Source organism: Schistocerca cancellata, chromosome 9 (genome assembly GCF_023864275.1).
Source record: "Schistocerca cancellata isolate TAMUIC-IGC-003103 chromosome 9, iqSchCanc2.1, whole genome shotgun sequence".
Lineage (NCBI taxonomy): Eukaryota > Metazoa > Arthropoda > Insecta > Orthoptera > Acrididae > Schistocerca > Schistocerca cancellata.
The window spans coordinates 392,174,691-392,197,124 of NC_064634.1; the positions used below are offsets into that span (position 1 = coordinate 392,174,691).

Below are 22,434 nucleotides of genomic sequence, written 5' to 3' on the forward strand. Positions count from 1 at the left end.
TGACTCAAACGCCTCCCCTTATAAACACTGTAGAGCACTTACCATCCACTGACTCCACCTCCATGTCGTCCTCATCACTGTCAATCGCGTCCACTCAGAGCTTATCTGAGGATGACACCATTGGCGTTATTTATTTGTAATTATATATCAGCTGACTGAAGATGCCGCAAGTAGGTTACATACCTGCACTGAACCGCACAGTGTCAGCTGTGGAGATTGTTTTCCCTTCCTCTTCTCCAGCTAAGCCCATCCACGTATTGGTGTGGTGGATGAATGAACACGCAGAACTGATAATAACTAAGGAGACAGACTTACACCAAATCCTCAGAGATAAGATCAACTCAGCAATAACGTGGATCAATGACCGAAGCGTGGTGGCTGTTGAGAAGCCACACAGCCATGGGTAGCGGATTTCTGGCGGTAGAGTCGTAACTCAACTACATCCCAATTGGACGAGCTGTCCTGGAATTACCTGACTGACTGTGGGAGGGGGTGTCTGGTCTGCTGTAATTCGTTCTGAATGGCTACATTGTGTCCTGTAGTTGCACGGCAGACCTTATTCACCAAACCTGGCCTGATAAGCCTAAATATTTATGAGCGTTGATGCTATAATAGATTATATTCTGGGTTTAAACGCAGCAGTTGCAGAATGGATTCATATTTAGACGACCCAGACGCTGAATTCGACGAAAAGAGAAGTGCGCGATCGGGCTGCTAATATGCAGAACGGGAATCTGTTGTCAGGTGCTGCTGCTATCCTTTCTGCTTAACTCAGCGCCACAGCTACTTGTAGCTGAAGAGCGCTCCATAATCAATTAGTTCGCTCTATCAGAATTCCGATAATTTATAGAAGCAGTGAGTATAGAGTTGATCAACAGCGAAAACTGTATAATTCACCAGCGATGTGGTCTGCTTACTTCTGTACTTCTGCATACAGGAATCTCAGTTCAGTATTTCTGCGGCGAATTTTATTTAATTTTGAAGATATATATAAAAGCGGAGGGGCTGGAGTCGCTTACCAACCGCATACGTATCTTGTGTGTGTCGTGTGTGTGTGTGTGTGTGTGTGTGTGTGTGTGTGTGTGTGTGTGTGTGTGTGCACGTGCGGGGGGGGCAGGGGGGGTGGTGAAGGGTGGAGGAAAACAGTCCATTCTTAAGCACACACACACACACACACACACACACACACACACACACACACACACGCACGCACACACAGACATATACACACTGAGTCCCGCGAAATGCAGACCACCTGAGAAGTGTCATTTCTACAAGTGAAACATCGAGATCCTATTTCGAAAGCAAACTATTAGTGCACCCGCTGCACCCCTGCGTAGCTAGGGCCGACAAATAAGAACCAAAGAGCTCACAACTGCGCTAGTCCATCGACAATGAGACCACTGCCTCTCTAAAGGTAGAAGTTGTTTGTCTGGTGTCAGGTTATAGTAGGGCGGTCCGCCCGCGATCCTCTACAGCTGACCAGAACATGTAGTCGTCGTTTCGCCGCCAGTCAGCAGAGCGATGGGGATGTGTTCGCTTCACCAAGTGATCTGCATTTCAATCAGAGAATTTAACGGCATATTTACCGTCTCAAAAGTAACCAAACTTGGTATCTGAAAGTATAGCAATCCTCGGATCCCGTTTCGAAAGACTCTTTACGGGTATTGGTTCAAATGGTTCAAATGGCTCTGAGCACTATGGGACTTAACATCTGAGTCACCAGTCCCCTAGACTTAGAACTACTTAAACCTAACTAACGTAAAGACATCACACACATCCATGCCCGAGGCAGGATTTGAACCTGCGATCGTAGCGGTCGCTCGGCTCCAGACTGTAGCGCCTAGAACCGCAATACCACTCCGGCCGGCCGCATTCAGTTCATCTATGTCAGATAGTCACGTATTACACCATTGTTTCAGAGTGATATTGAGGGGGGGGGGGGCACGTATTTATGGAAAATGTGTTAGGCGGCTTGCAGGGAGCGTCCTGTTCTTGTGTCTTTTATTGTTCTTGTGTCTTTTATTGTTCTTGTGTCTTTTATTCCATCTGAGTCTTATTTCGCAGGCCGGATACAGTATATCACTGCCACCAGATGTATCTCTATGTGTACCATCAGCGACAGGATACAACATGCCTGTATCCCTACCTACACTGGCGTGAGTGAGGGCGAGAGGTGGTAGGAGGTGAGGTAAGACTGTTTCTAAGCTGGCGAGTCCGTGACGGTACATCGATGCCAACAACAATGCAGCTGCCGCCCCTCTCTCCTGGTGCAATATTTTGGGGTGGTTTTTGTGGTAGTTGGTTAATGAAATGATTTTTTTCAATTCCAAGTACACGTGTTGTATTATGAGTCGTTGTTTACGAGTTCCATTCTTTTTCACGACAATTTTGATGTCTAATTAGAACCGTGAATCATTTCCGAAGAGCTGTGGTAGTGTGTATTGATCTTTCTACACTTTAGTGATGGTCTGCTACCCTATCCCTTCATATGTGTATACTCGGTCCGGCACACAGTTTTAATCTTACCAGGAAGCTTCATATGAGCGTACACTCTGCTGCAGAGTGAAAATTTCATTCTGGAAGTTACTTAATAACTATACTACCGAGGCCGCGGAACAGGACGAAGTTGTTGAGAAATAAAAGAAGCATCGTTAATTTGAATGTCGAACACCACGGCTGCTGGGTTTTTGTCACACAATGCAGAGGGATGTGCCTGTAGCATACTCCAACGTTAAGCGGGGATAGACACATTATTCAGCTGTATGCTTACAGGTAATATCATTATTAAACATCTCTCTGTCCAACACCAACATTTCGCCAGTTGAACGCAATTCCCGCCACAAGTAAAGCCAGTATCTTCCACTCTAGTTCATAAGTGGAGCAGAGAGACTTATTTAGACTTGTAGCTAAAGGGATCTTCATATGTAGAATTTGAATACATACGCCACAAATTTCGAATGGTTCCGTGTATTCTTTTAGCAATAAGATAACAGCAGTTGTTTGACATGATCAAGTTTTGAACTGTATTGTGATTTTAGGTGCTCCTTGTGTAGCGCTATACGTATAAATGTGTAATTAGGGCGATCTCTGTGATTGATTATATAATTAGGACCTATTTGTACTTCAGTTCCCTGCCAAAAATAAATAATGAACACTATCCTTACGCTCCTCTCCTGCTGCTGGACGGTTTCCGTGTGTAGAGGAATACACTTGGACTTTCTGCCCAGAAGGACCGGTGCTCGATTCCCAGAAAGAGCACCTGACATTTTTAATCCCCATCAATTCCCAGATTGAGGAAGTGGGGTGGAAATGCAGCAAAGCCTTGAGGTAAGGTAATTCACACTATTTTTGAAATTCCCACAATTTTTTGCTTTTCCCGTCAAAATTCGAAACTCCTGCTAAAATTCGATATTCCCACCAATAGAGCAGATTGGGGAGGGAGAGTTGGAGGAGAGGGGACGCATGTCCCGGCTGGGGAGAAACCATGCCATCATTCAGGGATATACTTAATTGATAAATTAACTAAGCTGGTGTTAACTTGATGTCGAAATTTGGGTGGTTCTCTCTTTACCCCACTAATTATGAATACTTTATCTGTCTACGTATGATGTTACCTGTGTGAAAGTGTGCAAATGTGCGTCGTGTAACTTGAGTGGGACTTGGGCACCAGGCCGGTACTTACATAGTCGGGCGGGAAAGCGGCCCCTAAACCGCGCCCAGGCTGTTTTGCACGTCGTCCCTCATCGATAATACAGTGGAAGGATTTGATCCTGGGGAACGCACGTGCCTGAATGCCAGCAAGGGCACTTCAACAAGTGCGGCTATCTGAGCGTACTGACAAATCTAAGTCGACAATGGACAGAGAACATAATATTGCCTGGAAACAACGAAATGATTTACATTAGGTCGAGTTCCGCTCACCTTGCTTCATATGGAACGCAGATATACCACAGAGCATACTAGTCCACGTTACTGATAACGTTCGAAATTTGAAAAATCATTTAAAAGTTAATAAGAATTAACTGTAGAATGTTTAAAATTAGTATAGAAAAGCATCATATACCTTACCTGTTTTACAGCGTATTAAACAATGCGTGATATATTCTGGTGTCGGCAATGGCTACACGAAAAACATTATTCGTAACATAGGTAAAGCTAACTTCAGGAAACAGATTTCTGATCTGACTTCAATTGATGACAATGTCAGATATTCTTCCATTTAGGTCTCAGGTCAGTTCTGTAAACAAACCACTAGTGCTTTTAGTAAAGCTTAAGTGCAGATTGGCTTCCGAAAATGAAAGAAACTTAACTCAATTTTATGTCCTTCGGTAGACCGGAAGCTAGAAAGATTTTAGAAATCTGGCGTCTATAAATTTAGGTGCATATCGACCTGTATCGGTAATGGAAAGGTATACATTTAGATACATTTGAAGAGCTTGAAATCTACCAGCATTGTATAGATAATTCGCACAACGACCTAAATGAGCAAATCTGTTCGAATCGAAAATGGTTCTTTGACATATTTAGTGATCTATTGGATACATAGTTTAGTTTTTTCTCTCTTCCTTGTATCGATGTCCCTCTTCCGTTCTAGTGTCTTTCAAAGTGTTATCCTGTTAATCCTCACCCTCCCTTTTTACCTCTTCCCTCTTTTTATATTTTCTGCAATTTGCGTGTCTACTCAAATAGAAACTAATGGTTCCTTATATGGTGCTATCTTGTGACCTGATGTCATTTTTATCATCATTTTGTCTTTTACGAATAAAGTTCAAATCAAATGGCCCTGAGCACTATGGGACTTAACTTCTGAGGTCATCAGTCCCCTAGAACTCAGAACCACTTAAACCTAACTAACCTAAGGACATCACACACATCCATGCGCGAGGCAGCAATCGAACCTGCGACCGTAGCAGTCGCGTGGTTCCAGACTGTAGCGCCTAGAACCGCTCGGCCACTCCGGCCGGCACGAATAAAGTGTTACTTACTGACCACTGAAACTGTTGTGCCGGCTAGCATTCCGCACTTACTCCTTTTGTCTGTGAACGTTTTTATATAAACTGTTTGTAGCTAAATGATAAAGGATCTTTCCTTCTATGTATTCTCAGCACATTACACTTGTCTATATTGAGGTTCAATTGCCATTCCCTGCACCATGCGTCAATTCGTTGCAGATCCTCCTGCGTTTCAGTACAATTTTCCATTGTTACAACCTCTCGATATACCAGAGCATCATCAATAAAAAGCCTCAGTGAACTTCCGATGTTATCCACATGGTCATTTATATATTTTGTGAATAACAACGGTCCTACGACACTCCCCTGCGGCGCACCTGAAATCACTCTTACTTCGGAAGACTTCTCTCCATTGAGAATGACATGCTGCGTTCTGTTATCTAGAAACTCTTCAATCCGATCACACAATTGGTCTGATAGTCCATTTGCTCTTACTTTGTTAATTAAACGACTGTGGGGAACTGTATCAATTTCCTTGCGGAAGTCAAGAAACACGGCATACACGTGGCAACCGGTGTCTATGGCGCTCTGAGTCTCGTGGACGAATAGCGCGAGCTGGGTTTCACACGATCGTCTGTTTCGAAACACATGCTGATTCCTACAAAGTAGATTTCTAGTCTCGAGAAAAGTCATTGTACTCGAACATAATACGTGTTCCAAAATTCTACAACTGATCGACGCTAGAGATATAGGTCTATAGTTCTGCACATCTGTTCGACGTCCCTTCTTAAAAACGGGAATGACCTGTGCCCTTTTCCAATCATTTGGAATGCTACGCTCTTCTAGAGACCTACGGTACACCGCTGCAAGAAGGGGGGCAAGTTCCTTCGCGTACTCTGTGTAAAATCGAACTCGTATCCCATCAGGTCCAGCGGCCTTTCCTCTTTTGAGCGATTTTAATTGTTTCTCTATTCCTCTGTCGTCTATTTCGATATCTACCATTTTGTCATCTGTGCGACAATGTAGAGAGGGAACTACAGTGCAGTCTTCCTCTGTGAAACAGCTTTGGTAAAAGACATTTAGTATTTCGGCCTTTAGTGTGTCATCCTCTGTTTCAGTACCATTTTGGTCACAGAGTGTCTGGACATTTTGTTTTAATCCATCTATCGCTTTGACATAAGACCAAAATTTCTTAGGATTTTCTGCCAAGTCAGTACATAGAACTTTACTTTCGAATTCATTGAACGCCTTCGCATAGCCCTCGTCACATTACATTTCGCTTCGGGTAATTTTTGTTTGTCTGCAGGACTTTGGCTATGATTATGTTTGCTGTGAAGTTCCCTTTGCTTCCGCAGCAGTTTTCTAGCTCGGCTTTTATACCACGGGGGCTCTTTTCCACCTCTTACCATCATGCTTGCAACATACTCATCTAACGCATATTGTACGATGGTTTTGAACTTTGTCCACTGATCCTCAACACTATCTGTACTTGAGACAAAACTTTTGTGTTGAGCCGTCTAGTACTCTGAAACATGCTTTTTGTCACTTTTGCTAAACAGAAAAATCTTCCTGAAGTGACAAATGGCCGTGGCTTGGGGCCAGTGGAATACGTGGTCATCGCGACCGTACGTTTTCGTGATCACCTTTGCCATCGGTCATGTACAGTGAGTAATTTCCTGCCAAGTTTTTCTGCTGTAAGCACAAGGAACGTCCAGCTTCTCGTAGCCCTAATACACGGTCCCGTTCAAACTTAGTTGGGTTTTGGTAACGGCGGTTTCATCGCTTTAAAGACATTCTTGATTAACATCAAATCACACGCCATATCCCAAAGGAAACTAAAGCTCGTGTTCTCAAAGCAATCCCGATTAGTTTTCCAACAGTGGCGCTGCTAGCACCACTCCTGAGCGACTGGTACGAGTTTTGAGTAGACATCATCTTTCAGGTGTTTAAACACGTCTACCAGCTTTCCTTTATGCCGTACAACTAGTTCTTGGTATTGCGAATTATTTTACTGTCAGTGTATGTGAGGTGACACCTCAGGTGGCCGGTGACGCGGCCACCTTGCAGAGTGCCGACGGTTTCTCGTCATCGACGTAACGCAGGTGTCGTGGTGTTTGGTGTGCAGATGGCGGAGTCGCCGCCCCCGCCGCCCCCGCCGCCGCCGCCGCAGCAGCAGCAGCTGTTCCTGGAGAACGCGACGTGGGACTACGACGAGGTGTGGGCGCGCGCGCTGGCCAACGGCTCGGCGGCGGGTGCGTCGTCGCTGTTCGAAGTGCCCGCCGGCGTCATCGTGCTGCTGTCCGTGTGCTACGGCTCCATCTCGGTGGTGGCCGTGCTGGGCAACGCGCTCGTCATCTGGATCGTGGCCACGTCGCGCCGCATGCAGAACGTCACCAACTGCTTCATCGCCAACCTCGCCCTGGCCGACATCGTCATCGGTCTCTTCGCGATCCCCTTCCAGGTACCCAAGTGATTTACCGCCCAGTCTTTCCTGCATGCTGCACGGCAAATTAGGCAGCCATTTTGAAAGTCGCGAGCACTACCTTCTTCTCTCGTGTTTTCTACTGAAAATCTCGTGCTTGTACTCTTGTTAACTTTACTATTACAGAGATGGGCTAAACTTTATTTTTTTTATTGGTTCTGTGCGCAACTTACTTGGTCCTTCTGCTGCCACTGCTTGATCTGCTTCATTCCATTATTTAACAAGAACATAAAAAAACCTATTATTTATCCTGAGTGCAATGCATGTTCTGTATGGCGGCTCCTGCTGTTGCTGCGGCTGCTGCTGCTTACTACAACTACATATCATTCAAGAGAAAGGGTTTGGTCAAATATAAACTCGATAAATGATAACCCAAACAAGTAATTGCTTTTTTCAAAAACTATATTCTGAAAGCTATCCCTTCTCATTCGATTAACAAAACGCTAGAAGCTGTTTGAACAATCGCTTCGTATGTAAATCTGCCTCCGGTGGCATTAAAGCAATATTACACATTACTCAAACTCTTGAGACAGACTGAAATACTTCTCAATTAAATACATAGTGAAATAATTCCCTGACAATTACAAAAGAAATCAATGACAAAAATCAATACTTAACCTATTCGCCTAATAATGGTTTCCCTTAAGAATTCAACTCCTATCATTATAAAAATTACCGTCTGCTGCTACACACATACACAAACCCTTTTCTTTAAATTAATAAGCGCGCTGCAAATTATAAAATATGTCAACTAATTACCAAATCCTGTGTCGCTGCTGGCGGACACGGCAGTACGGCAGCTCGGCAACGACCTCTCGCCCAACACACGTGTGCACCACAGCAGGCTCCAAACTGCCACTAGTTAATCCGTGCGCTGCGAAGCGCGACAACAATATCTTAGATTCCAGAGCTTATGTATGCGCGCTGTAGCCAACCTTTAAATCCTAAGAGAGTATTGCCAACTCTCAATTTTCACTGTACTGCACCACAGCAGATGGATAAAGCCCATTTGCGGCGTCCAGTCGGTCTCGGTCAATGGCATACATTACTATCGCCAGTGTCGCCTGCATCTGGAAATTCCACCTTTCCATGCAAATCCTGGAGCTGGCTTGCGTTTTTCCCCATTGATGCGTTTCACCTCAACTCTTCTACAATTAATCTTCCATTAAAATTCTCTCTCCCCCTCCCTCGTACCTCACCCATACATACGTACACACAAACACACACACGCACTCTCTCTCTCTCTCGCTGTCTCTTTCTCTCTCTCTCACACACACACACACAGACACACACACACACACAAACACACACACACACACACACACACAGCCTTTACTTTTTTGTTATCGAGGGACCTAATGTCTACATCATTTTGTCCTTCTCCGGACAAAGCTGTCTTCTTCTGTATCTTAACAACTCGACCAAAAGTTTTCTTTTTTCTGGCGAGCCCAGCTAAAGACGCACCTGACTACCAGCAACTTCCAGAAGTATTCTAAGACTACTGCCACCCTTCATCCAACTCGCAAAAGAATTCAGACACCACCAGCCTCACCATTGTCACACTTAACTGGAACCGGGAACATACATTGTTGAAACCTAAGAAAGAACCTGACCTCTTCTCAATCTCCAAGCCGCGTGGGTGCTGTGTTGTCAGAAATACATTAATTATTAATGGATAACTGAGCGATAGCAGTTTGGAAGTCATCTACCCTCTCTTTGCAAGATTCCATTCCTTATTCCAACTTCTGGATAGCCAACCCGTGGTGTGCTACTTGTTCTACTAACTGCCTCAAATTTTCTACTGACAAAACCCCAGTTATTTTAATTAAGGTACATTCCTTGTGGTTTTCCTTATTTCCTTTCATAACTTGTAACTCTTCTAGTAACGACTGACTTTAATCTATAACCTTATCCCCTAGGTTATTTTTGTCGCCTTCTGTTACACTAAGTCGTTCACTGATTGTAATGAACTTCGTCTCATAATCGCCTTTGAAGTCCCGCATCGTCTGTATAGTGTGGGATCCAGAGTATAAATTTGAGTGCAAGCCCAAATCGCTGACTAAATAACATTGGAACACATCTAAAGTATGCTTGAATACCGCTCTTTCATTGATGAAGGCGTGACTGATGCACTGACAAGTGTCATTGTTAATAATTAACCTCTAAGCCAGCTGATGTTTCCTGTATTAGATTAATACTAAACAATTGCCTTCCCTGAATCTACACCTGGCTGTCACTTCTGCACTCTCATATGACAGTTCGCTTAATTCCGCTCACTTATACACGTCACACTTAACGTACGACAGGTACAAACATAAGATGACAACGTGGTCACTTCTCTGTGTTTACCATACAGTTGTGCATCAACGTAAGAAGATTGGATTTTCCTGCGTTACATTAATACCTTTTAAACTGTCAAGAGTTGTTAATTATATCGAGTAGTCTATAGGTAAAGGTGAACAGCAGAAACAAATGGTATTATCAAACGTCTATCGTAAGATCACTGCTACAACGAACGTAATCATGTATGTCAAGTCTTTGTTAATAAATCATGGCTTGTAATTATTTAAACCGACATATCTCTGCAAATTAGTGTCAGTTACAATGTTTGTCAAGGGAGATAAAGCCGCTAATGAAACCCATTTAACACTTTGCAGTGAAGCAAACATGTTTTTACTACTCGAGGTAAGCAGCGGAGCAAAACATTTGAATGCAAGTAGAATATAGATGGATATATAATTGTTGTCCTGTAATAAATCTCACTAATCTCAATGTTATTTAATTTTATCTATCTGTAAATGAAGTCTGCTGCGTATAATTTTTAGATCTGTTCTAGCTTTCATTGTTTTGTCCAAAATAAGTACCAATGTGATTCCGCTCCGCCACACCTGAGGTGGAACTGCAGCAGCAGATGACAGTTTGTATCCATATTGTGTCACGTGTTTCCAATGTAGTACGAAGACGTCAGGATACCGGCAAGCTATCTCTCAAATGAACTAATCAGTGCTATCAATTCCCACTGTTTCCCGTTAGCGCCGATTTGCTATGGAAACTTTATTAAATGTTACTGATGGAGCACGGAAATAAGATTTACTGGACAAGCTTATAGATTTTACATATACAAATTAACAACCACATAAAGATTTACACCGTCAGGTGGCTTGCGGAGTATGGATGTAGATGTAGATGTAGAATGTTGTACCTATTTATTAACATTTAACTCTAAACTTTAATGATTTCTTTGATCCTCACATTAAATGATTTGACAATAATTAATCTGCTTACAGTCCACGTCATCCAAAACGAAAACCAACAAATAGTCGCTTTTTACAACTAAGCCCCCACCGCTGCTGTAGTTCAGTCTCATTTTACCTGGCACACGATATTACACCGTTATCTTCTTCATAGACAGTCTTGCCTGATATATCGAGTGTTCACGTAGTTGTGGCGAAAACCAGCTGTGACTTTCTTCTTTCAGAAATCTTCCAAGTATTGCCCTCCAGCAGTTTTCTGTGCCTGTTCATTTGCTACATCTTCAGCCTTGAGTCTTGACTGTTTCTCTCTTCTTTCTATGTATCATCTTCATCGCCAATAGTTGAAATCGGTGTGTCTCATTAAATTTAGTGATTCTTTGCAAAAATGCCTTTATGACAACTTCTTCATTCCGCACGTTTCTGAACATTCAAATTATTTCGACTGCCTCGGTATTATAATTCTCTTCATCACGTTACATCTTCCGACTATAACTACAAAGAAAGTTGCCTACCTTCTGCAACCTAATACTCTTTTCCACTAAATTTCCTCCTGTCCATATTTACATTTCAACATCCCTGCATCAACTGCTCCTCTTCATTGATCATATTTAATGAAATTTACGAAGATTAAATTTCTGCACTCAGACCTAAGCACTCTACATTTTATAGAAATCACAGAAAACAAGACATACATATATTTATGTTACAGTTTCTTTACATTTCCGTCTATGCATGCATAATTATACAAAAAGAAAAGAATATTTCCATGTAATATATGTTTCATTAAAATATATTCTGTTAAATCTTTGGTGGAGAGAGTCTTTGTTACAGGCTCTTTTAGAACAACAGTGAATCTATTTTTCAACTTGTTAGTCTGTTCCTTTATTTAACAAACACAGACCTTCGGTTGCTCTATCAGATCTCCGAAAGGAATCTCCTGTTACTCATTCAGTTCCCCTGATCTTGTACTAAAATTCATCTCCTCCTAATTGTTTCTTCAGATCTCAAGACTTATTTTTAAGAGTAGTCTTCTGTTATTTATTTATGGATCTCTTTAGTCTATTCAAACTACTTTCCTTAAATATACACACAGTGGCCAGTATCACACCCTGTGCGTTTACTTGATCACAATTTCATTCAGTAGGGATAGAAATTAAAACTGAAAAGATTCCTCGATTACCACAGATCAACTAAAACTGTCAACTCTGAATGTTTTGCCTTAATATAAGTTCTACTGCAAATGTTCAAATGTGTGTGTGTGAATTATTAAGGGGCCCAACTGCTGAGGTCATCGGTCCATAGACTTACACACTACTTAAAGTAACTTACTCTAAGAACAACACACACACACATGCCCGAGGGAGAACTCGAACCTCCGGCGGGAGGGGCCGCACAGTCTGTGACATGGCGCCTCAAACCGCACTGCCACTCCGCGAGGCCTGCTGAAAATGACATCCTCTAACTTTGTCCCGTCATTACTTCAATTTGTACTTCCTACTAGACAAGCTTCCTCCCTATGTGAACTCTAAGCCTGATTCAAACAATCACCTCAGGTACAGACATAAATATCTCTAATGTTATTAAACTGGAGTTCATGTAGGTGGTTTTCTACACTTTCACCACCCTTACTAGCCCTCTTACTCCTAGCTTGTATTTGATGTGAGGTATCCATAGCCATCTTCACAAAAAATTTTCAACGACTATGTGTTACCTAGATCACAAAACAAGAAAATGAACAACAATGATTTACAGTATTAAATGTCCCAACAAAATTCAGGCCAACTTAACTGCATCGTTCAATCAGAACGGAGTTATTTACTCACAAGAGAAATATCTAATCACAGTCAGACAATGCACTACGTAATTAGCATTAAAATTAGAATTTTACCCTAAATTCATCAACAGAAAACGTAAACAGTATGTATTACACAACAGAAACAGGAAACAAATTGCGAAGGCCCAAGGATACTATCACAGGATCAATCACCACATTTTTCCAAAGTCAGCAGTCTGTGAAAAAATAATCAAAAAATAACTGAATAAAATTAATCCCAATGTCTTAAACCATTACAGAATATTCGATTTCGACTATATAATTCAACATATCGAAGAGTTATACCTGACCAGGTAGAGAAAGGCGAAGGGGGCATTTGTTCCTCAAAATTTTTCAAAGTGCACAACGAGTTCCATCTACCACTGCAGGCAGTACTATTGATAGTAATGAACCAGTTTTCCATCACACAGACGAAATGCAATCTGTGGAGAAGGCTCACAAAAATACAAGGAAATGATAATACACAAAATACTTCTAGCCTACTTATCAGTGATTTTGCTGCAGTACCACTAGGAACTGTAGCATGGCAGACATTGACATACAGAATTAACAGAAATATTTAGTTGAAATATTATACATATTACTGTTTGAGCAAACCTACAGAAAATTTTGTACAGATAAATGTCACTGCTGTATTCTTGAAACAAAGTAAACTATTACATTCTTTAGCCTCAGCTCTAAATAATTTTTATATAATAATTTCAGGAGATCGAACAGAAAACCCTACGCTACTGAAAGCTAATTTCCACATACGAAGTAAATGAAACACTGCTTGCGGACAAGCCACAAGAAATTAATACGAAGTGTCGTACACAGGCCTATTTCCGCTACTTGTCAAATTTAAGCCATGAAATTAGGTGTCTGAGAGCATTTATTATGCTCATAATAGGCGAAGATTGATTACTCATTGTTACTACACAAATGCAGATTGCAGAAAATCAGCCATCTTTCAAGAATCACTCTCCCTGCCTTCAAACTTACTCTCCCTGTCTGTGTTCTACAACATCAAACGCGTTACGCGTTGGAATTATTCATACCACAAGTGAAAGGAATAGATTTACTTAATAGCCACTTCAAAAAGTAATGAGAAATTTTCACACAGTAAATGACACCCACACAAATTGCATGCAGTTTTACAATATCACAGGAAACAATTTTCATTAGCACATATATGATGTGAAGGTGCCAGTACCTGAATTTCCGTGCAAAAAACGCTATGCCAAGTAACATATCTTTTCTTTTATATCATAGTTACCTCTACGACTTTCTCACACATTCCACTACAGTTTCCGATCAGTCTCTTCTTAAATATCACAGTTAGATAATATGTTCGAAGATCATCAAAGAGAACCAACGAAGATTGATAATATTTTTATAGATAATCGGAAAATTCATATGAAATTAATCCTATACTGAAAATCTATTTGGAAGCTAACTAATCAATATTTCAAGATTCACAGTCATTACAAGAAATTTGAAACTAAATACTGGCAACGTAAGCAAACTGAAAATTAAATCAAAAACTAATCTTTGCAGAATAAGCAAACTAAAAGGTTTCTATTATCTCCAGTATCTTAGCAATTCCACTAAAATTTGAACTATTTGCAAATTGCTCACAGTGGCTTTTGCGGCAAGCCTAGTAACAAACATATTTGACTATTGTTTAAGTGGTGGCAACAGTTAGCCATCGCTTTCACAATGGGAAACTCTCAATAGAGAAGAAAATAATTGTAATTGATTGTGGTGGCCTAGTTCTAAAAAGTGAGTGAACTGAGAGGAACACAGATTGCTTACCGTAACGGAGACCTCATTGGAAATACTCCTTGCCATGCACATGTTTGTGCAGTTTCTACAGTCCAGTTACAATTCAGAACATTTGTTAAGTACAACGAGTAAACTCTTATCACAAAACGCATTTTTATTCGATCATTTGCTATGCACTGATCAATTGGCAAGTGTCAAGTGTACGTTCCAGGATACCTTCAGAAGACTGCAGCAGTTTCAAACAATCTTACGTCACCCACGAAATGGAGTCGTTTGTGGCCCCGTCAATCACATTAGGCGCAGAATGTATAGAACGTGTCCTCTTCTGCGATTTCTGCTTCAAGTGCGTAACTACAGAGATCTATTGACAGTCAAAATCATAACGTGAGCTCGCATCTATAGTGGAGGTAGCCTAATTATGAATATGGAACCGAGCGTGCTGCACGGAGAAATAGCAGGGCGGAACGATTAACGGTTTACAGTCTGACGCAAACGATGGAGCTGCAATAGCACGTTTGGCGGGCTTAGCCCTTTATCGTCACACTCCCGATAAATCTCTCTTTCGCTCCTCCCTCTGGGAGTTACGAACAGAGAACGAGCGCCATGAAAATTGTTTCCAGTATACTGCACGACCTACGGACACAGTTTTTATTTACAGAACGATTCCAAATGAGTGTGTTACAAGTATTACGCATATAAGTGCTAATATTTTATTTCTTTTATTCTTGGTTCATGATATGTAACACATTCTGAAGCAGATGTAGCGTCGCTGACGTGTGTGCATTAGGACTGCGTATTTTGAGTTCAAGGAACGGTTCTGGAAAAAGAAACATATGTACAATATCTTTCACGTTGCCCAATAAAAGAGAATACGTTGGTGACATGTCCTGTGATGTGTGAGACCAAGAGGAAAGGACAGCATTGTCATGTCCAGTATGACCGAGCCAACAGTTTAGAAGATATTGATTTAAAAGTATGCAAACCTTCTAAGCCACAAGTAGGGATACTCTCCTTGCTATTAGGTATAATACGTTGAACTCACGTAAAGCTGTGGCATCAACCACTGCTCAAGCACGTATAGATAAATGATTTTTGAAACAGCTCAAGAAATAAATATGGATCAAACAGCTTATGTGCCGACGTGAGCAGGGCGTGAGTCACGTTGGTGTTAAATTACACATGAAGTCTTTCCTGTGCTCCAAATTAGAGTGTTGTGCATTGTAATCTTACCACTTATGTTGGAGAATGCCTAATCGTTAGAAATGGCACCAGTAAATATTTTTCGAGGCTTCCAGCACTGCTGCAGCTTACTATGTACGTTTGATATAGTTATCCTGTTCGATTTACTATAAAATTTGATTAGAATTTCAATATCTCCTTCGTTTCGAGAACATCTACAACTTGCTTTTGACATGTGTATCTTCCCTCTGCCTTCGTACTTCGACTTTCATGGACTACGTTCCAACAAACGGTGAAGTACATGATTTCATACTGATGAACGTCGGAGGGCGGTATTTTATCCTTTGCGGAAATATCTTTTTCTCTAAGCAGCAGATGCCATCAGGTAATGCTCCTGACATTTGGAGGTCCCTTATTCTACTTTCTGACGTAACCTTGTCTACACTGTGAAAACAGACCATTAATCGTTAAATTCCAAGATACAGAATGCTTTCTGTATGGGTTTCGCCATTTTCATTTTCTACACGGCATTTTTCAGCTATGCAGCATCACCTATTACCGGTGCACTGTGCTTGTGGAACGTTCGAAATTTCGAAGTTTCTCTGTAGCTCATATCGATCCATCGCTGGGCACTGAATACTTATAACCGTTTGTAAAAGTTATGAGATGCATTTAAAAAGAAACGATCTGTAGACAGTAAAATAAAAGTACTTGAGAGCATCGTAACTTAATTGCCTGCCGACGAAGATGTATCTGTAAGGGCGAGTAAACCACAAACTCGCCGCTGAAGAGAGACGGGCGAACATCCACGAGATGACACAGGTAGCGCGGGCGCGCTTTCGCCGTCGCTGCAGTCACTCATACTGAAGAAACTGAAATGGAGTCTTCAAAAGGAGAGCATACACTGAGGAGACAAAATCGTTTTATAGCGGCATGCATAGATGCAGATGGCGGCAGTATCGTGTACACAATGAACAAGCATAAAAAGACAATGCACTGACGGAGCTGCCATTTGTACTTACTTTGTTCATTTGAAAAAGTTCCCAACGTGATTATAGCTGAAAGACGGGAATTAACCAAATTAGAATGCAGAATGGTAGTTGGAGCTAGGCGCATAGGACATTCCATTTAGGAAATCGTAGCAAGTTCAGTATTCTGCGATCCACACATTTCAGGCAATACCTCTCAACACGGACAATGCACTGGCCGATGGCCTTCATTCAACGTCAAGAGTTACGGCGTTTCCATAGCGTTGTCAGTGGTAAAGAGAAGCAACACTAAGTGAAATAAACACACAAATCAATGTCGGATGTACGACTACCGTGACCTGTAGGACAGTGTGCCGAAATTTGGATCTTATGGGCTTTTTTAGCAGCTCCTCATTTGTGCTCATAATCATATCGGTTGAACCTTATACGTCTGGGAAACCGTGGCTTGATCTCGTGAGTCCCGATTTCGGGTGGTAAGAGCTGATGGTATGGTTCGAACGAGGCACTCAGAGCCATGGACTCAGGCTGTAAACAAATCATTGTGAAAACTGGTGGTGCTCCTTAACGGTGAGGGCTGTGTTTATAAGTACTGGACTCGGTCCTCCAGCTGAAGTGATCATGACTGGTAGTGGATATGTTCGACTACTTGGAGGCCATTTGCAACCATTCATTGACTTCATGTTCCCGTACAACGATTAAATTTTCAAGGATGACACTGCATCATTTCAGAACATTCTGGACAACTCGATGAATTTGGCCTCCCAAATCGCCTGACATGAGTCCCATCAAACATTTATGGAACATAATCCACTGGTCAGTTCGGCGCAAAATCCTACACGGCAACCCTTTCGCAATTGTTGACGGCTGTAGAAGGAGCATAGAGCAATATTTCTTCAGAGGGCTTCCAGCGACTTTTTGAGTTCATGCCACATCGAGTTGCTGCACTGCACCCAGCCAAACGAGGTCCAAAACGGTATTAGGAGATTTGCCACTTTTGTTCAAAAATGGGACTTAACATCTCAGGTCATCACTCCCCTAGACTTAAAACTACTTAAACCTAACCGATGACCTCGCTGTCTGGTCTCCTTCCCCAAAACAACCCAACCCAACTTAAACCTAACTAAGGACAGCACACAAATCCATGCCCGAGGTAGGATTCGAACCTGCGACCGTAGCAGCAGCGCGGTTCCGGACTGAAGCGCCTAGAACCGCTCGGCCACAACGGCCGGCCCACTTTTGTCATCTCACGGTAATCAGGTAGTGCGTTTGCTGATAGCCGAAGGGGTGAGGGAAAGGAAATTCATGGAATAATGTCACAAGTGTATGTATAGCAGGGCATGTCCATTGCAACGGTGGAGGTATGGCTCAAGAGATTCAGGGAAGGACCCTTGTCGTAGCCCTATGATGCGCGGACTTGAAGGTTACACCGAGTTGCCGATGCCATTGTCCAACAGATGGATGCTTTCATTATTGAAGAGTGGCGCTTTACGGCAGCAACTATTGCCAGAGACGCCGAACTGAGCATCGTAAGTGTTCACGCCATTAATTAGACCAGAGAGATATTAGCTAAAGTATACCCCCGGAGGGAGCCTCACATTGTACAAACACTATCTGCAGCATGTCGAATGGGACTATCTGAAATATCTGCGAGGCTTGCCAAGGAAGGGAATAATTTCCTGTAACTAATTGCCGCTGGAGGCGAGACATGGTGTCACCGCTTCGAATGCAAGTGCAAACGACAAAGTCTCCAGTGGAAGCGGCCACCCAAAAATCCAAGGCTGTCCGCACAACTGGGGGAATTACCTAAAGTGGTTGTCTTCTTATCGACTTGCAGCAGCAATGGACAACAGTGATTGCACAGCCATACTCACAAACACTAACCACGCTCCGCAAAGTGATCAGATCAAAACGACCGGGGAAGCCCATCCCCAATGGCAATCCGCTACGCGATAGCATAAGGGCCCATACAGAAAACGAAAGCAAGGAGCAGTTGCAGACATTCTAATGAGAGTTCGTCATTTACCAAGTCCGGATCTTATGCCGTGCGATTTTACCGAGCACAGTGTTTTGCACACTAGACTCACATTCGGGAGGACGATGGTTCAAACACGAGTGTGGTCATCCTTATTTGGGTTTTCCGTCATTTCCACAAATCGCTTCAGGCAAATACCTGGATGGTTCCTTAGAAAGGTACTTCCTTTCTCTCGTACCTTAATCCGATCGGACCAATGACCCCACTGTTTAGTCCACTCCCCCAAATCAATCATCCAACCAATAAATTTTTTGTGGGTCAAAAAGAAGCATACGATTTACCTCGGATGAGGACGTCAAGCAGTAATTTCCTAATTGATTCCCTATACCCACAAAATGTTATGAGTCAGCACTCTCTGCCCTGTGTTTCATTGTGACAAGTGTCCCGAAAGTTCTGAACAGCACTTTTAAAATAAAGGTACAAGTTTCTGTTTACAGGGCTCCACTTCGTTTTCATTATACCACATATACATTCGTTTTCAATTTTCGTTTGTTTAACGCAATAGATTGCTCTGCGACATAAACTCACATGATGTCCGTCACTATTATTTCTTCCCGTTTCAAGGGGAGAGTCGCATTCTTCTGATAAGTTGCAGGCTTCGCCATACCTCCGCTCATCCACGATGTAATAAAGAGGCATTTTGAAGACTGAGGATACCAGATGTTTGTCATATGTTCTCTTTATTTTCAGAGGAGAAGTAAGAGTATTCAAAGATTTCGAAAGGAAGTTCGACAATCACATACGCTTCAAGGATCAATAGCTAGGCTCAGTCAGGTTCACGTACAACGTCGAGCTTACTAAAAATTCAACTCTGTCCCATCATCTACATAGATTTACAGCGCAGTGAATATTAAGTGGTTTCCACTACCAAGGAGTTTTCATAAATCTCACTGAGTCAGATTAGACAAATTTATTTCATCTTTGTAGCGGCGAAAAAGGAATTGTAGCAAAAAGTTCTGTAAAATCATGAGGGAACGGATAACATGAACAGCTCTGATGCAGTCATGCGATACCACAAAACATCTGGGATACCGGGTGTTTCAGGAGGTAGATGTATTAAAAAAGAAACTTTTCATGTAACGTTTGCCATTTTTCTCACTGAGGAACAGCCGTGGAATTTAACAAAAAATATCCACAAAATATGGAAAGCAAAGGAAAACGTTTAGAGTTAATGGTTGATGTTGGTGAATTCTGCCCCAGACTTGAGTACACTCTTGAATTTTCTTGACTACGCCACACGTGTTTCATCAGACGTCGTGTTGGCCTTCTTTAAAGAGGGTATCACCATATATAACACAAACCATTGATTCGTACGTTCTCCGTATTTTTCTTTGTAGACTTTACCTTTGAAGGATCCTCACAGTTAAGTGCTAAAGAGGAAATATTCTGGTACCTTGCTGGCTAAGATACGTGACCATTTCTCCCGATCCACCTTCCGGGAAATAATATATTTAGATTGCGTAGGCAGAACCCCCTCGCGTATTTCAACCTCTATACAAATTTCTCAGTTCAGTCACTATTCCGTAGAAAGTTGTGTAGTTGTCCAATATACTAGTAAAGCCTTGTCCACAGAGAAAGTACAAGTTAAGATGGTCCTTTCTCTGATTACCTTAGTGAATTGGCGCGTAGGGTTTCCTCCTTCCTGTACTGTGTGAAGCTCTCCTATATGATGTCTCCAAAAGCAGATCTTGCAGCGCATTGCATCCTTCAGAAGATGACAGCAGGCAACCTGAAATTCTAATCAGTGGTGTGGGTAGCTAGTTTCTACGAAAGAGTTCCTGGGATGTCATTACGACGCATTTATTTGTAAGCACCAAAAAATATTAACAGTTTACAATTTTGAAAAGATTCCTTCCTCAAAGTTAGTATGTTCCGAGAGCAAGGTTAAGCCAAATATCATATCTGAACATTATCTGAACACATTCTGCCGGCCGGGGTGGCCGACCGGTTGTAGGTGCTACAGTCCGGAACCGCGCGACCGCTACGGTCGCAGGTTGGAATCCTGCCTCGGGCCTGGATGTGTGTGACGTCCTTAGGTTAGTTAGGTTTAAATAGTTCTAAGTTCCAGGGGACTGATGATCTCAGCAGTTAAGTCCCATAGTGCTCAGAGCCATTTGAACCATTTTTTGCACACATTCTGTCACCGACTCGAAGTATGCGCAAACTCAGAGTACGTCCTATTGGTGACTTGTGAGCTTCGAGCGCCGGCGTAATCTCGTGCTTTCATCATAACACCCCGCAGCATTACTTGAATATTCGGTAAGTTAACGGTATTCATTTGTTTGATGATTTTACTATTTTACTGCATAGAGAACTTATTGCAGTGAATCCCTGATGACCTTCCTCCTAGTACTAGTTGTGTCAAAAAAAGACTTTAATCATTACTGTTTAATAGTCCGCCCACGGTAGATGAGTGGTCAGCGTGACAGAATGTCAATCCTAAGGGCCCGGGTTCGACTCCCAGCTGTCAGAGATTTTCTTCGCTCAGCGACTTGGTGTTGTGTTGTACTATCAACCATCAATTCATCCCCATTGACGCGCAAGTCGCCGAAGTGGCGTCAAATCGAAAGACTTGCACCAGGCGAACGGTCTACCCGACGGGAGGCCCCAGTCATACGACATTTACTGTTTAATAACGTAGAATCAGCATTTTGCGCCAGAACGCTGTTGGCTCCCCTACCTCTTTACTGTCAGGTAGCATCCGCTCTCAAGGCTCTCGTTCCCCTGTCCACTCTCATGATGGTCCTGATGCCACCTCTGCCTCCGTGGGAAGGTGTTCCTGCAGGCTGCCGGCTTCCAATAAAGGTAGGTTTTGGGTAAATAAGCACCCCTGAAAACAAAGGACACCTCATACATCATGATCGGTGTTTTCTTTTCAAAATTCCGTTTTTTCAAACATAATTCCAAATTTGGAAACAATAAAGCGACGATGCTATAGGTCATAGGAGTATCCTGTAGATTGTGTGCTTTGCTCCTCCTTTCCCGTGCAGTAAACTTAATCTTTGTTTCCAGCTTTCATATCGGATGTAAGATGTATTCATAACCCATTCCAAACACAAGTATTTTGTCTTTTCCTTTAAATGATCTCGTTAGAGAAATACCAAAAATAACTGAACTCTGCGTAAGTATCAAAACGTTACTGAATCTCAGTTTATGAATTTCCATTTAATATTAGAATTTCGTTTCGAATGCTCTCGAAATGTCTATACCCATCATCTTTTTAAACATGGTTAAACAATTGATACATAGTAACGCAGGAAAGGACATATTTTAAATCTAGTTTACGAAGCAGGAAGTACAATATTCGAAAACTTTTTATTTAAATAGAGTTCTTTGGTGGTAATCATCAGTAACATAGTGTTAATGTACACGAAATCAAATTTTCTGCTCTCACTTTCTGCGGTTTGACTATCGTCCAGTCAGAACCCATGATAGCATCTTTCAAAATATTGTCACACTTTTAGCGAACCCTTACGACTCGATGGTACTTTTTTTATTGGACTAGACCGTGAGACGTTATTTGCTGTCTACATCCCCTTACACATGCAGGTGACCTTCTGTGGACTCCCTTAACATATATGACTTATTAATGGTCCAGAAACTTTTAACATTGTATTAGAGAATGGCGTAAAAGATATAACTGAAAATTACAAGAGGTAAATACAATACTTCACAGTCGAATGGCGGTCTATTCTTCTGAAAAGTGTTGCAAGACTTTCGCTTTACGCCATATTTTGCTCTTTCAATCACTGGCAGAAATAACGGTGTAGTCCACTTAAACAGTATTCTTACCTAATTACTCTGCCGCTCGTACGAAATCCAGCATTACCTTGAACTCGGAGCTAATTGCTGGAGGGCTACACGAAAGCAGTGGGTTGTCAGCACTTTTGTGAGAACTGAATCAGAGAGCACCCAGTCGTCAAATCAGGATGGACAGTTTGCTAG

The 22,434-nt window shown here is 42.1% G+C and overlaps 1 protein-coding gene across 1 annotated transcript in view; it reads left to right on the forward strand.

Annotated features, from left to right (window-relative positions):
* The first annotated feature begins 7,080 nt into the window (after window positions 1–7,080).
* Window positions 7,081–22,434, forward strand: part of LOC126101444 (tachykinin-like peptides receptor 99D) — a 263,713-nt gene continuing 248,359 nt past the window's right edge. The window contains exon 1 of the mRNA XM_049912099.1: window positions 7,081–7,416. Within this exon, the coding sequence (XP_049768056.1) occupies window positions 7,081–7,416 (336 nt within the window). The remainder of the gene's footprint in view (window positions 7,417–22,434) is intronic.